The sequence below is a fragment of the Labrus mixtus genome, chromosome 14 (assembly GCF_963584025.1).
Source record: "Labrus mixtus chromosome 14, fLabMix1.1, whole genome shotgun sequence".
Classification (NCBI taxonomy): domain Eukaryota; kingdom Metazoa; phylum Chordata; class Actinopteri; order Labriformes; family Labridae; genus Labrus; species Labrus mixtus.
Window position 1 is genome coordinate 11378242 of NC_083625.1, and position 17144 is coordinate 11395385.

Genomic DNA, 17144 nt, shown 5'->3' on the forward strand with positions numbered 1-17144 from the left:
CGAAACACATTAATGGCCAATTAGAACAGTAAAGCAAAGTTATTTTTAAAGAAATCGAAAATGTAATGAATATAAAGTCTATCAAATTGTGTCAATAGCCCAATTCTTGCTGCTTGTATTCTCTCTCTGCTGCCTGCCTGCTTAATAATTTGTCTATAGTAGCTATAAGACAAGTTTAACTTCTCAATAAGTTCTGTATGTGCAGATGTTCCTGATTACTGTGCTAAATAAGAGAGCCAAGCATGTTGGATGAACAATTTAGGTGTCTGGTGAAGGTAAGTATAAAAAGATATAAGAGGTTTTGTTAGATGTTAGGAATCGTGAGTGAGATTTATAGGAAGGACAAGACAGAGAAAAAGACGCTGGCCCTTTAATTTGGTGTTGCTAGGGAGATGAGCTGTTTACTTAGTATCAGCCACAGAGATGATGTCTGCTTTAACTTTAATAAGCCTCCCTCATATGCAAATACACATGCTGGTTCTTTTGTGTATGCCTTTTTTTCTGCAATGCCACAATCACTATACCTCTTGCAATCTTTCAGTTCACGATAAGGGCATGAGTGGACGCAACTGGGAAATTGAGTGATGATGATGAGATGACAACAGTAATGTAAATTGCTTGAATGGAAAATTTAAGAAGATCAGGCCAAATCGTATGGGTTGGATTAAAAACAAAGTGACAGAATGAGAAATTAGAGAATGAGAAATCAACACTGACATCTAGTGGATAGTGTAGGAAATTGAGGGTACGCCTGTATGTAGGATCTCTGACAGTGCTTCTTTATATAATGTGCAGACTTTTTTGACATCCTTCCTCCAGGCCTTCTGTAGGTCAAGGCCTATGCAACAGTTACATAATTACATATTTAGAATAACACATTTTTTTTAATTGAAAAGGAGAATTAAAAAAAGTTAAATTCCTGTAAACAGCTTTAAACTCATCCATTAGCCTAGTCTAATTGGAAAGGTAATTAGATTGGAAAACTTTGTTCAATAAAGCACCCTTTTTTTTTTCTTTTATTGTTTTTTTTTCTTTTTTTCAAAACATGACATGACAAAATAGGCATACAATGCCCACCAAACATACAAGAAAATCCAAAAACAAACCAAACTGTCATCACCCTGCACCCATCTGTCCTTGATTGTTAATGTACAATAACGGTCCTTGATCTTTAGTGGAAATAAAGCACCCTTTTATCAAATGTGTTTGCATGCAATGATGTGGTGTAAATATGTTTTTCCAAACTGTTGATCTTCTCATAAAAAAAGATACGATTTCAAGTAGCCTTAAACTGTCGGCAAAAAAAATCCATACCATTTAAAAAAAATAAAAAAAATAAAGAAAAGGAAAAACTATATTAAATTCAGCAGGCCTATACCTCAGAATGACAGGAGCTTTACATAAAACCAGCCAAAAATTACAACATCATTGGCAAAGAAAAATACTATCAACGTTTTAAAGATGACTTATGAAATCAATTATTTAAATTTCTAGGAAGCGACTGCTGCTGCCTACTACATTACATTACCGAACTGCCTCCACTAATACGTCATCTGATGACTATATTTGGGATCCAGCGACTTTGAGGATGTTTGACACAGATGGGCCACCGTACTTGTTGTGTTTGTTTTAGTGAAAGCAAAGATGGCGAACGAACTAGACCGAGTGCGAATCTCAGCTGCGGAACTTCGAGGCGACGCGTCGAATTCACTCAATATAACTGACTGTCAAACAGGTGAGAGCAGCGTAACTAGAGCAGACGAGTTGACACATTCGCGGAAAAGTAGATACATTTATCACTGAAGTAGCACAAGTTATCAGAAAGTAGCCTACGGAGTTGCTGAGTTTCTGACCAGCTAATGTTGTTAGCTAGCTAGCATCCTGTCCCTCCATTCTTCAGGTCCGCGCGGTCTGTTTTAAACGCCCCCTTGACATAAATACCAACACATGAGTTTTCTTTCCCTGTATTTAGTTATGTGTTTTCCTTCCTCGATGCATCGTGTTTACTTACATTAGGTCCGAAGTAGATATGTCCACCTAATATTTGGATGTGCAGTGGAATGATAACAACGATAAGCTTGACTTTTCACATCGTTTAATGTTAGATAATGTGCTCAACAAAGTTTTACACTTTCGTTTTATGCCATTAGAGAACAAAATATTAATTTAAAGAATTTAAAATAAGGTGATGTTTGGTTCTCAAGTTGTTGGGTGTCTTTATCTGTGGGTCATTGGTTGATTAATATGCACAAATCGTGTTTCCATAATATGCCCAGAAACTGATAAAATGTTAACGTGACTTGATTATATTGTGGTCAACAAGTCCTCAGTTGTGTTATCATTTTGTGCAGTAATAGTAAAACTGATTATACTGTGTGACTTATAATAATAATAATGATAATAATGATAATAAATTAGATTTATACAGCGCTTTTCGAAATACTCAAAGACGCTTTGACAGGAAACAACAAAGCAAAAACTAAGAGAACAATACAAAATAGAAATAGTGTCAGAGGATGAGAGTCAGTGGTTGTAGGCGGTGATGAAAAGATGAGTTTTTAGGGATTTCTTGTAGGAAGTGAGTGTGGGGGATTCTCTGATGTTTTTAGGGAGAGAGTTCCAGAGGGTGGGAGCTGCAATGGAGAAAGCCCTGTCCTACCCAAAGGTTGGTCCTGCAGGTGGTGGGGGGGGGGGGGACAGGAGGTTTGCATCCGCAGACCTGACAGTGCGGGTGGGAGTGTGTCGGTGGAGGAGCTCAGACAGGTAGGGGGGGAGTCAGGTTGTGGAGGGCTTTGTAGGTGATGATGAGGAGTTTGAAGTGGATACGCTGGGGGATGGGGAGCCAGTGGAGGTCATGAAGGACAGGGGTGATGTGATCTCGGGTGCGGTGAGTGTGTGAGGAGACGAGCAGCGGAGTTTTGAATGTATTGAAGTTTCTTGAGTGATTTGGATGGTGAACCATAGAGGAGACTGTTGCAGTAGTCTAATCTGGAGGTGATGAATGCGTGGGTGAGGGTCTCGGCAGCTGAGAATGAGAGTGATGGGCGGAGGCGGGCTTATTCAATCTTAACTGAAACATTGTGACTACTATAAATTGTTGTCAGTCAATCCACCATGAACTCTCATACCACATCATTACTAATAACACCAGAACGGCCAGTTTTGGTCATTTCATTGTTTTGTGACTCAAGGAAAGACACAGAGTATGAAAATTGTATAGTTTTCACTTAAAGCATCCGTTTGGCACATGTAAACCTACAGTGTATCCTTTCTGTTTATGACTACTTTGTCTTACAGCGTTTGGATTTTTTTGTGTTTTTCTTCTTTACTGCAGGGGAGCATTCTGTAAACAAGCAGCATAAGAGGCATGAAGGAAAGCGTCCTGATCTGAAGCGCTATCAGTCAGTACCTGGACCTGGACAGCGTCACTGTGAAAGTGAGGAGGGAGAAGCTGGTCAAAGTGATCCTCTGACTGCTGATTTAGATGATCCGCCCTCACAGTGTGACATAAAGAGCGTTTCTCGAAACGTTATAGAGAGGCATGGGTGCACATATGATGGGATGGATACCGACTATATGGAAAAAGACAGGATGAGAGGTGATGGTAGTGGAACTCAGAACTGTAGAAACGCTGGCATATCACAGGCTAAACCTGATGCAAATCTAAGAAAAGACTTTGTTGAAAATGACAGTGAACAACTGGAGCCTGTAGGAGCTGCTAAACCCATGAGGAAAGCTCGCAAACCAGATCGAGCATTTTATCAACCTGGGAGCAGGAGGAGTATTCAGGGAAAGGACGGTGGAGTTGGAAGTGAGCAGGATAAGCCTCCATCTAACAAGCATGAGCACAAAACTGAGCAAGAATCCCAATCGATTACAGGGAATAGGGAAGGGAACAAAAAAACGTCTATACTGAAGCAGGAACAGAAGGACCAAGAAGTAAAAGGCACACATGATAATGCCAAACAGTTTAAATCAAGTGAGATTAACAGAAAGCAGGAAAGCCGAGATCTAAACAAACCTCCATTACCATCTGATTCTTCAGTAGAGAAAATGTCTCGCAAAATAGAAAAGCTCAGTGTGAAAGAAAAGGGTAAAGTTGGAGGTGAAGGGGATGACACCCCAGTTTCAAGAGATGGGAAAACAACTGATAAAAAAGCAAGAAGCCAAGGAGTAGGAACCATAGAGGAAGAAGAGAAGGTAGAGAAGAAGAGGGAAAGGGGAAACCGCAGAAGAAGAGGAGGAGAGAAGGAAAAAGAGACAAATCAGGATGCCAGTAGAGATGATAATGAAGTGGGTGGTGGAGGAAAGAGGGACGGGAGGAAAGCTGAGAAAGAAAGAAACAGAAGAGCACCTGAAGCAGAAAAGGATAATAAACCAGGGGAGTCACACCCAAGCAAAGGAAGAGAGAACCGCAGAGAAAACAGAAGAGGAGACAATAATAACAACCCGAACAGAGATACTGAGAAAGATGCAAGGGTGCAAAAAAATAAAGACAGGGTTGTTGAAAGAGGGGAGAGAAACAAGCCAACTGCAAATATTGCAACACCAACTTCAAAACGCTATTCCAAATCAGATATTCGGCGCTCACGAAATCGAACTTATAGCAGTAGCTCAGCCAGCAGTGTGACCAGTCTTGATGGTCCAGGAAGAGGAATGGATAGGGATAGTACCAAGTGGCCATGCTTGGAACCAAAGTTCACTAACAAAGAGGGTATGGCTTATAGTGGAGAAGGGCGGAGGAGACATCTGCAAAGCTGGACAGCCAATGGGGAGTCTTCTACAGAATCGCAAGAAGGGAGTGAGATGAGTGACATAGCAGAAGATAGAAGGAGGAAAAGAAGAGGTGGACAGGAAGAGCAAAGTGCAGGGAGGCAAAGAGAAGACAGGAATGGATCAAAGGGAAACAAAGGTGGATGTCGGGGAATCCTAAGGGTGTCTCTAGAAACCCAGATGGGTACCTCGCCACGTGGTGGGGCTGCCAAACATTGCTCACCAGGCTCGGTTCCACGTGGCAGAGGTGGGGGTATACTGGTGCTCCCAACCCGGACAGATGTCTCTAATCCACCTGAGGTTAGGCAGAGACTTCTCTTTGGTGGAATAAGAGGAGGAGCTGCTAGCAGGAGTAGAGGAGGCAGAGGAGGTGGATTGAGACGACTCTGGGATCCAAATAACCCTGACCAGAAACCGGCTCTTACCGGAAACCAATCCTCACAGCACTTATCTCTCCAACAGCCGGTTTATCTCCAAACAGGGACTGCATATGGACAGCTTCACTTTTTGGACACAGACGATGAGGTTGCAGGAAGTCCTCCAGTTCCACAGGGTGAGAATTTTCGATCAAAGCAAGCTGCCATGGCCTACTACAAATTCCAAAATTCCGACAACCCCTACTTCTACCCCATGTCCAACAGCAACACACATAGCCCTGGTAACACTACCAGCCATCAGTATTCATATCCTTACCATATGGGGCCCTATCAAATGGATCCCACAAACGGTATGTACCCAGGCCCTGGTGTGGGTCAGTTCTGTGGTAGCTATAAGACAGCAGGTTACTCCCAGACAGCTGCAGGAGCTGGTTTGACTCCAGAAGAGGCAGAGCAACAAGCCAGAGGGGAGCTAGGGAGAATGCTGAGGGCTGCAGATGCACAGGAGCTCCAGCTCAGTAACCTGCTTTCCAGGGAGAGAGTGAGCGCTGACGGGCTGGATCGGATGGCCCAGCTCAGGTGAGGATTTACGGGAATAGATGTATGTTACTACCATTTTTCTCTTTGTGTCACGTGTGACTATCATGCTTTTTACTGCTTGTTTAGCTGGCAGTTGCCCCTCGAGCCCAATTAATTATGAAATGTACAAATCTGACACAGTTGGTATTTAAACAAAACATTGTCCTGTTGTGCCCTTTTTTCTAGAGCTGACCTTTTGGGGCTCTATGAGCAAGTCATCCTGACAGACATTGAGTTCTCAGACTCTCAGAACTTGGATCAGGCTTTGTGGAAGAACGTCTTTTACCAGGTTATAGAGCACTTCAGACAGTTACTCAAAGACCCCACTTGTGACAACACTCCTCATATCAGGAACATGCTGCTCACACTGCTTGATGAGGTAAGAATTGTTTTCCTGATTTTGAGTAGGTGTGGTTTCACTATTTATTATCCTGCCATAATACACTTCAGGAGAAATGTTTCTCTGGGACTGAATTGCTCTCTGGGATAAATAAAGTTGTCTAAGTCTTACTAAAGTTATATTTGGATATGCAGTTGTAAATCCAAATATATAGGGTTAGCTCTGCAATCAAACGAACCAAAATGATTATGATTGTATATAACTACAGAATATAATAATTTGTAGATGGCCTGTTATAATAGTGGAATAATTTGTTTGCTATATCATTTTACAGCTTTGTGATGTTGTTCCTTAATGAGTTGATTATACATGCCTTTCTTTTTTTCTGTTGTGATCATTGTGTTGTACAGGGAGCACTATTCTTTGATGCACTGCTTCAGAAGCTGCAGACAGTGTACCAGTTTAAGTTGGAGGATTATATGGATGGCATGGCTATAAGGGCTCGACCATTACGCAAAACGGTACAGCAGTATTTCTTTGAGTTTGTATCTGTATGTCTACTTCACATGAGTTTACTGGAGTTTACATCATGAACTATATGTCGCTTAGGACTTGTTTTACAATGTACACATATGACAATGCTGAACTTTATATGTTGTATAACATTTAAATGTTTAAAGTTTTTCTTGTGTTTCTGGCTTCCTCAGGTTAAGTATGCACTTATCAGTGCACAACGCTGCATGATATGTCAGGGAGACATAGCACGTTACCGGGAACAAGCCAGTGACTCGGCCAACTATGGAAAGGCTCGCAGGTAGGCTGCAATTTGAAGTTCTCTAGGTATTGAAATATTTCGTCCCCTCTCTGAAGAGTCATTAAGGACACAATCACATTTGGCAATCCGTACCATGCCTAAGCACGCTTCACCCCTAAAGTCCAGTTCGTTGGACTGTTGTGAGTGCTCTGATTCTTGCTCAAGCACGGTACACGTTGTTGGCCCTGGCAGCTTGGAAGAGGTGTGCTTCGGCATGGTAACGTTTATGCACGAGCACAAGCACGGGTACACAACATACACAGCCTTCATTATGGAGAGATCCTGGAGTGTTCTGGCTGTATCTCATTAAAGTGACTCAAAATAAGCCACAAAGTCAGCTCTATTTTTTTATTTTCAAGTGTGCATGTCTTGTAAACTAAGCATGCTTCATAATTACGTAAAGCCATGAATGTGTCATTCTTAATTCATTCAAGAAGTAACCGTTCCGTTGTGGATGGGGCACAGGCAAATGTACACAGGGCTCTCATATAAGAGGCCACATACAGGAAATAATGAATAGTGGCCCCTCATAACCAGGGGCCCCTAGAGAATTCTTGTGTACAGGGTCTATAATTTTATACAGCATCCCTGTTTGTTGGCAACTATTATCATGTGCATCACTGCCATCTACGTAATAGTATGGACCATAGTTCTTTATCTTGTTCATCAAACACTTAAAAAGATGAAAGCAAAACGAAATAACAAAATAAACAAACCAAAACAACCTTAAACCTACGAGTAAAATGTTGTACCCTTTAACTTCATTTTTACTTTTAGATTGTTGCTATGTTCTAAAGCCAAGAAACTTAATAGATGTATTTCCTTAAATGCAAAAAAAAAAATGTGCACAAAGTTTCATGCTGATTTCTCTATACGTTATATACGGTACTCATTTTTCTCAGTTGGTACCTGAAAGCCCAGCAGATTGCCCCCAAAAATGGACGACCATATAACCAGCTGGCCCTGCTGGCAGTCTATACAGTAAGTAATTGGTATTTTTTGACTATTTATGTGACGTTATGCTTTTCTCCTTGTTATGGCCCTGTAATGAAAAAAAAACACAAACATTTTTGAGTCGTGGTCTATTTTCATCCACCCATTGTGCCTCTTATTCTTTCTCTGTTCCCGCCTCTCGCCCTTATAGAAGAGGAAGTTGGATGCTGTGTATTATTACATGCGCAGCTTGGCAGCTTCCAACCCCATCCTGACAGCAAAAGAAAGCTTGATGAGTCTCTTTGAGGAAGCTAAGCGGAAGGTAAGACACATGCCTTGGTGACTGGATTGGGAAAGTTGTAAACATCCCATTGTATTAAATAAAGACAAATATTAGGATTTGGACATGTAGGTATGTTTTTTAATAATTTACTGAACTGAATTCCAAACCAACAGAAGCAGTTCCTTTTAACCTGTTGATCATGGTGTGACTGTAGGCAGCAAAAGACCCACTCGTTTACAGGCTTTGTTCTTGTAGACAGAGCAGCTGGAGCGAAGGAGGAGGCAGGAGCATGAAGGAGGCTCCAGGGGTCCCGCAGTAAAAGGAAGAGGAAGAGGGGAAGACGGAGCACGTGTAGAGATTTGGATTCGCCCCAGTGGGCAAGCTTCAACGCCTTCCTCACAGAGGGGAGGTAGTGAATCCAGCAGAGACTCTGAACAGGATGGAGAACTTGGCAATCTGAGCCCTAGTGATGTAAGGTCATCTTTTCTTTCTAATGTCCACAAGTGATCATTAACAACCATGCATCATTCTTCTTTGTCTGTGAACATTTCCCCCCCGCTATTCTTGATAATGTTTTTCAAATCTCTCAGACACTAGCGCCTGCATTCATCTCCTAAATGGATTAATAGAGCGTTTGATTCTCCCTTCTTTTGAATCTAATTGTGTGCTCCTGTAGCTTAATTGTTTCCTTTGAGTTAATTTTTGATTCACTTTATTTTCTTCTTTTGTTAAATGTTTTATTTTGAGTATGTTTGGGGCATTTATCTTTTGTTTTCATGACATCTTCTTCGTTAAAAGGTTTTTCAATAACCTATTCACTCTTTCTTGTTCTTTGGCTTTTTCATTATTTTTACTAAAGGAAATGGTACTTGTTGAGTTCTGTTATTCCTTCTCTGGCCACTCCTTATTCCTTCTCTGGCATTAGATATGGCACATGGCATCATGTGCCATGTTTAATGCCACATGTGGAGTTTGTGTGTCCCCTGTCTTCTGGAATTGGTTCAGTTGGGCATTGCTGATCCGTGGTACTGTTAAAGCAGCAGCAAAATGGATTCATTCCAGATTCCGAAAAAGATGCTTTCACTAGCTCGTTTTTCATATGAAAGATCTCAAATATTTTGTCTCTCATCAAAGTACCCTGCATCTCTTCAATAGTTATCAGTGTGCATCCTGTTGGAAAAGAGGTGCATGTGTGTCCTCCTTCCTGCTTCAGTAGCCTGTCAGTCCATTTCCTCCAACCCCTAAAATTTAAATCCTCGGGTGCATTTCATTGGTTACATCAGCTCCATGTCACATGTCTTTTCTTTTGCTGTCATGTGTCGTGCTGAAAGGTTTATTGCCAAATGATAAATAATTCTTTCTGTTCTTCCTTCTGCCTTTTTTTTTTAATCCAGCTAAATAAAAGGTTTATACTAAGTTTCCTGCATGCACATGGAAAGCTCTTCACTAAAGTTGGGTAAGTAATGCCTCTTGTATTCTGGCTCCTAAATTCAAGGACTAAATGTTTAAAAAGAGCGCTTTTTCACTTTCTGTCTGTTCTGTATTTACAGCATGGAGTCCTTCCCAGACGTGGCGAGCCGTGTTCTGCAGGAGTTCAGGACGCTGCTTCAGCATGGCCCTGCTCTACTCGGCAGCACTCACTTGCTGCAGATCATTACCATCAACATGTTTACCATACACAATGCAAACAGCAGAGGTATTTATATAAAATATCACCATTATCATTATTCAACAAACAATGTTTAAAAGGTTAAAAAATATATATAATATGTGGCTGGGCAAAGGTCCTTTATTTTCTGTGTGAAATATGACTTTTTAAGAAAAGTACACCTGCTGGAATGTTTGGACTTGAAAGCTTCATTGAACACTGCACAGCTGATAGTAGCTCTTGATGTTTCAATTCAGATTTCATTTTCATACAGTCAAGGTTTTACTAAACCAATTGAGCATGCAGTTCTTCTTCCAACTTGCCCAAAATTAAAAATGAACACAGATTCTAACAGTCTGCAAGAACCATTGGTAATAATTATCCAAAGGGTGTTGAAGAAAATACAGTTTAAATTCTTTGTTTGGATTTTCAGGTGAAGACGGAGAAGTGCGGCACGTTTTGCAAGAGCAAAGCACTGCCCTGGGTCTGGGCATGTTTGCACTGCTGGTGCAGCGTTGTACAGAGCTGCTCAGAGACACTCCTGCAGGTACACTGTAGGCTCTATAAATATTATTGTAGGCAAACGTTATCTAGACAAGCTTTATGCACATTACTGGTCAGCTCAAACCCTTTCTGCCGAGGTCAGTGCAGGTGAGCCATCTTGGCTTTTTGTGATTATTTGCCATGCTGAGAGCTTACTCCATAATAAGTGTCTGTTTGCTGACAGCTAACAACACACGTGTTGTGGAGGTAAACATTTTGACGGGTGCCATGTTTTTGAATGTTTTGGTTACAGTCAACTATGACATTGCATAAGAAAGCACATTAGTTATTATTTCCTAATTTAAAAAAACAAGTGATAAATAACTACCGGATATATTTTTTTGGTTTCATTATTACATTTTAACAAGCAAATTGCAATCAGCTCTGATGTCCTAACACTATCTATTGCTCTTTGGAGTAAACACATTTTTGGCAAACACCAACAACAAAAGTCTTCAGGAGTTTCTAGATTAATCCTTAGATTTGTCTTACCTGTTAAAAACACAAAACCTTCAATAATTTTTGGCTGCCAAATGTGATGGGCTTTTTAAATTATTTTTGTAATCACATCTAGTGTTAAGCATGTTCTGTTAATTATTTTGTGAATTTGATGTCAGTCTCAAAACATCATTCAATTGAAGTTTTGCAATATTAACGATCCTGTTTTCACATGATGGAAGTTTCAGTTCTTTTTGTTGAATCTTTATTTTCAAGTGTTGTATTAAAAAAAAAAGTCCCCTCTCTCAGATCCAGTTGTGATGGCAGATGGAGAGGAGGAGGGTAAAGGGGAGGACTCGGAGGGTATGGTGCGGGTCTCAGCTTTTCCAGTGGACCTTAGGGAACTACTGCCCAGCATGAAAGTCTGGTCCGACTGGATGCTGGGACACCCGGACCTTTGGAACCCACCACCATCTAGCACTGAGTGAGTTACCCAACTAACTGATTTCTTTGGCTACTTCAGGTCCTGGAAACAAGTAGAAAAATAGTTTTTTGTTCCTTAACAACCCCTAAGTGAAATAATTGGCTATTTAGCATCTAAATGTTCCATTGGGTTCAAAAGCTATTTGCACCTCGTCTGTTTTACACAAAAGCTGCACTATGACAGCACGTGAAGTGGAATTAAATGATTCTGTTGGTTTGTGTCTGTGGGGGATTACACACTGTCGTTTGACATGATTTTTGTATGTAAAACATTTAAAATTGTCACTTCAATTTCTATCTCAGAGTAATAAGTCAGATCTGCTCATAGCATCTACTGGTATTTCTACACCACACAACCCTCCTCTGACCGAAATTACTGACGCAGTTTTTTCATAGACTTGTCTGTCTCCATCACTTCCCTATCCAGTAGCAACCCTGATGTTTGGCAGTGCCTGGCTGACCTGTGTAACATGCTGGCATGTGTGGACCACGGGGAGGTGCCGCTGTTCAAAGCCGACACTGACGAGAGCGAGGGAGATGAGGAGTTGACAGTGCTGCAACTGAAAGAGGACAGACTACTTGCTGGCTTTGTACCACTGCTGGCTGCACCACAGGAGCCCTGTTACACCGACAGACACACTGAAATGGTGAGTGGAAAGAAATTATATCATAATCCTGCAGCCCTGTTACATACTTCCTCTCCTGTGGAATTGCTGGATTTTCTTCAGCCACCTACAGAATGCTCAAATTAACATGTGAGCCTAATCGTCCTCTTGCCGTTCTCAAGCACATAAACCTTCATCCTCTTTTCTCAGGCAATTGCAGCAGATTGTAAGAGGGTCACCGTGCTTAAGTACTTTCTGGAGGCTTTGTGTGGACAGGAGGAGCCTTTGTTGGCCTTCAAGGGGGGCAAATACATATCTGTGTCTTCTTCATCGCCAAACAGCTCACAGGATACACGGAGCATGCAGGATTCTATTACAGAGAAAGAGGTCAGTAGCTTCTCTTAACTCTTATAACCTTTCTTCTTTTTTTTTTAAAACGAATTGAACTATACAAAATGATGTAAACGTCAAACCAAATTCAATTGCAGTTCAGCAGAGCTACGTTATTGTGTTGCAAAGTGTGTCATCCTTATCTTTGTCTGTTTGGCAGGCTGATGATGTCATAGTGGAGGCCGAGTCCTCTCTCTCCGCATCAGAAGGAGACGAGGATGCTGAGGAGGCAGGAGACAGTGAGAATGACATCAGACAGTTAAAAGCTCGACGTCACGTCCTTGCCAACAAGCTGGCACAGCAACAGAAGCGCAGAGATAAAATACAGGTAAGAGGCTTAGACTTGCATACCTGGAAATAGATATTTAAATCAAGAAACAAATCACTTTTGAAATTGTCTGCGTCATTGATATGTCATTGATTGGATGAACAATCTGTGATGAAAACCAATAGTTAGTAGTAGCACAAGCTGAAACACGTCAGTCCAATTTGGAGCTTTTTCATTTTTTTGAACAAACACTTGGGAGGAGCAGGCCGTCCTGTCCATGTAAACATGATGTAAACACGGCTCTGACAACGACACAGCCAGCGGGACTCGTGCTTCTCGCTCATTGTAGACAGTCATAACTCAGAGAGATATTTACATATGATATTTAAGATTTGTCGCACAATTTTTCATTCCAATGCTATTTGAAACAGCTTCTGTCATTCTTCACTTATGAAACTGACAGCTATTTTAAACGCCACCTAAATGTGTGACACTATGGGATTCGCGGGTAAACAATGTCAAATTGGTTTGCAATGTGTGGCTAACGTATGCAGCCTTCAGTCCTCCTTGCAGCTTAACATCCACATGCCTGTGCTGAATATGGTTACCCATTGCTCTGGTCATGTGGTTCATTTTATCTGCGTTGCGCCTTGTCAGGTGTCACCCTTTCATTAGTGAGTTAACACATCAACCAGAGCCCTGGCTTGTGACAGGTGCCTGAGTTACAGCTTAGATGCAGCATTTATTAAGGCACTGTGCGCATTAATTAATAAAAAAATATGACTACTAAGTTTGACTAACAAGTAACTCTGATGTGAGTAGTGAGGGTGAAGATGCTTAATCATTGTATAATTATGCACATCCCCCAGTAGCAACCTCAAAAACCAATGAAAAGCTGATGTTTTTTTTATTTAGTCCTTCATGGAGTTAGCTCATAAAGCATTTAATGTGTATCTTCTTTCTTGTTCCAGGCAGTGCTGCAGACCAGTGGGCAGCTGGAGCTGGAAGTGAGGCCACTCTTTTTGGTTCCAGATACGAACGGATTCATTGATCACCTGGGAGGGCTGAAGAAACTCCTCCAGTGTGGAACATACATAATAGTTGTCCCACTTATTGGTAAGACACAAATAAAGAAAAAGGGCTCAAAATGTAAGTTAGAGTAGGCATTCTAGAAAGTAGGATGACAGAGAGCCTTGTGACATATTAAAAAATGATTCCCCATGTGTATGACATAGAGTGTAAAAACCAGGCCACCTTTGTTTGTGTGTGCTCATGGTGTTATCTGTGTTCTCTCTCAGTGATTACAGAGCTGGATGGCTTGGCTAAAGGCCAGGACAACTATGGTGGAGGAGTGGGGTCAGGAGGCCGCAGCACTGGCAGCCGCAGTAACTACAATGTTAGTGCGAGCCACGTGCAGGCGGTGCAGGAGAAGGCCCGGTCAGCAGTGGCTTTCCTGGAGAAAGGATTTGAAGCCAGGGAACCTTACCTAAGAGCCATGACAAGCCGAGGAAATCAGCTCGAGTCTATCGCCTTCCGCAGTGAAGACACCACTGGACAGCAGGTGATTAAAAAAAATGTTTTCTCGATTTTTCATTCATTTTTAATATGGTTTCAGACTTTGCAATATGCTGCTTTATGTTTTACTTTTAGTGATTTAGTCTTATGCTCTTCCTTTAGGGTACCAATGATGATGTGATTCTGTCCTGCTGTCTCCACTACTGCAAGGACAAGGCCAAAGATTTCATGCCTCAGCAGAGAAGTATGTAACATCATTATTGTCATTGTGTTTCATCATTGTCATTCACTCACAAACATAAAAAAATACTTTGCACAATGTGTTGTAAGTAAAGTGTATTTTTTCAATACTCTTTCCCTTAAAACACAGATGGAACAGTGAAACTCCACAGAGAGGTGGTGCTACTCACAGATGACCGTAACCTGCGCGTCAAAGCGTTGACCCGCAACGTCCCGGTCCGGGACATCCCTGCTTTCATGAGCTGGGCCAAAGTGGGCTGAACCGGGCAGAGCTGGAATCAAAGGAACCCAACTGCTGAAGCCGGCTTGCCACTCAGCCAGGGGAGAAGACACACTTTGAGAAGAAGACAGGGGAGAAACAGGGGAGAGGAAATGTATGAAGAAAGCAAAAAACCACTTCATATGGAAAATAAGCAAATGATTGAGAGAGTGGTTTCAATGAGCTTGCCCCACCCCCCCACCCCCCTTGAGACAAAGTGTGTGTGTATGTATGTGTTAAGATCAGTGAGCTTCCCCAGAAAGAGTCAGGGAGACTTGATAAGTCTCAGGAAGGCGGGATCAGAAAGGAGTCAGGTAATAAAGGAGTGATTTGATTTGTAAGATGTCCGGTACCAGCCTCGAGCCTCTGCTCCTAGTTAGTGAGTGTATTCTGCAAGAAGTATTCAAATTTGAGGCTAATGATAGAGTGAGGCAGAGAGAGGGAGAGTGTTTGTGGTCATTTAATTGATTAAAGAGAGTAGTAATGAGGCCACAAGTGGCACTTCCACACTCCTCTTGAGGACACGGCCACTGAGGCTGCTCTGGCCTCTACAGTAGAGCTGAGAGAAGAAGGAAGATGAGGAGAAAGCACAGCTGGAGGACCCTAAGAGTGTAAAATGAGTGAAGTGAGGGTCAATTAAAGGCCCACATGTAACTTCAGACTATCCACGGATAGGTTTGTTTGTTCCATGCATTGATAACTTGAGTTGTTCCTCCAGCTTGATGCTAACGTTGAGTTTGGGTAGTAAAGGAAAAATGCTCTTTAACAAGTCTACAACTAATTGGTTATAATTTATTTTCTTGTTGCTTTAACTTGTTTTTCGGTTTGTGTGTGACATTTATTTGTTTTAATTCTTGGAGGCCAATTTCTCTCTTTTTTTTTTGGACCTGATAATAAGCATCTACAGAGTTTTTCTCAAAACATGTGAACCCCAGTTTATTGAATCCAATCTTTTAAAGGTTTTATGATTTTTTTTTTTTTTTTTAGCTTAAAAAGAACAGTAACATGGACAATAATAAAAAGCTAATCAGTTGTTTTTTTCCCCGAGATGTTTGAGTGACATTCCAGCTATCTTTCTTTTCTCACTTGAAACAAATAAAAGCAGATACTGAAAGAGCCCCATCTACTTTAGACGGCCATGTTGTAAGTAGATCCTCGGCCCTTACAGCTACTCTGCAGATCTCTTAATATAAGGTCCTACTTGTACCTACTTAACTCCATCTTTACAATCACGTGAGGAGTCCTGTGCTTTTCACATAAAACTACAACAGCAGTTTACCTATTCTGAAAAAATATTACTAACCCCAACACGTGTTTTTCTTTTTAAGTGTGACAGTTTTTTTCAAGGTCATATTTCACATAAATCCACTTTCACTCTTTTAGTTATAACACACATGAGGTCCACCATCATAAACCACAGCCTTTAAAACTCCAGTTAGCTGGAGCATCATCTCACTGGTACATGTTCAATATGAAACACATGGGTAGTGTTTGTGCTTGTGTATGCATTGCATTGCTTTGAAGACAAGTACAACTATGCTGACTTGTCTCGGATGCTTCTGTGTGCATTTGTTTCTGAAAATCTAAATCTTTTACTAACAGTTGGTATATAAATAAAAAATAATTCCGTCTGTAGATGTGGCTTTCTTGCTTTTTTTTTTTCTCCTGTTCTGTTTCAGCTAGGCTCATTTGACTCTCATAAGCTCTTGATGTTTCTGTATTAGTGTGAACAGAGTTATTGCATTTGTTCCACTGCTCTGTGCAGATGCTACTGTAGTGTTCAGTAAAATCTACCGTGTTTAGTGCTGCTGCTTTGTTTTTGTGTCAGAGCAAATGTAGTAGAGACATAAACAGTTCATCACTATTTCATCTTCCATCAATAAATATGTTCTGAAGCCATTGATGTTTCCTCATTCATTGTTTACTAAAGAAGGTGATCTTATTAGTACAATAGGCAGACATCTTATAACAGGAAAAAACATGCCACATATTGATGAAACATCTATCTATTATATACCATTCCAGGAACTCTTGTAACTGAAGCAGCTAAAAGGAATTCAGCCTTATTCATCTGATTATTTTCCCCTTTTTTAATCTGGACCTTTCAGTGAGACATTTAAAGAGTCAGATCGCGCACTTGCCAGTTTCATTGACTTATTTATTATTTCTTTTATTACATTAAGTATATATATACAATAAAGCAAAGCGTTAAACTACCTGCTAAACGAAAAAAAAAAAACTTGTTTACAGGATGGATAAATCAAAAGTTCACAGTGAAATGTAAAATCTATTAATACCAAATTAAAAGCATGAAATAGGATGCACACTGCACACAATCAGCGAAACCTGCAGCAAACAATATTGTAATCAAAACCTTTACGCGTGTGCCCTCATGTGGTAGATAAAGATGACACACGTGGGAAGAGATAAAACAAAACATTGAGTACTGAGCATTGGTCAGAGCAAATCAACACAAAACATTTTTCATTGATACACAATTGTGAGAAAATGGACATATCAATCACACTGAAATTATTAAGGTTAAATCTGGGAAAAAGCACAAAGGTTAAATTAACATCTAGACATAGTACATGGGTGAATGTCTTGGGTTGATTCCCATCACTCTGATCTTCAGGCTGATGTTTGATCAAATTTC

General features: G+C 40.9%; 1 protein-coding gene across 2 annotated transcripts; it reads left to right on the top strand.

Annotated features, from left to right (window-relative positions):
* The first annotated feature begins 1632 nt into the window (after positions 1–1632).
* On the top strand, positions 1633–16387 carry smg6 (SMG6 nonsense mediated mRNA decay factor). Of its 2 annotated transcripts, none has more exons than XM_061055076.1 (19): positions 1633–1735; positions 3335–5729; positions 5916–6108; positions 6480–6590; positions 6777–6883; positions 7786–7864; positions 8028–8138; positions 8355–8570; positions 9494–9555; positions 9650–9795; positions 10181–10294; positions 11038–11212; positions 11639–11858; positions 12027–12203; positions 12367–12534; positions 13446–13590; positions 13773–14035; positions 14152–14233; positions 14360–16387. In XM_061055076.1, exons 1-19 carry the CDS (start codon positions 1645–1647, stop codon positions 14488–14490), a joined length of 4986 nt encoding a protein of 1661 aa, XP_060911059.1. In that variant the 5' UTR covers positions 1633–1644; the 3' UTR covers positions 14491–16387. The 2 variants fall into 2 exon arrangements, with proteins under 2 accessions (XP_060911059.1, XP_060911061.1); XM_061055078.1 differs by having other exon boundaries at positions 11642–11858.
* Positions 16388–17144: the final 757 nt, after the last annotated feature.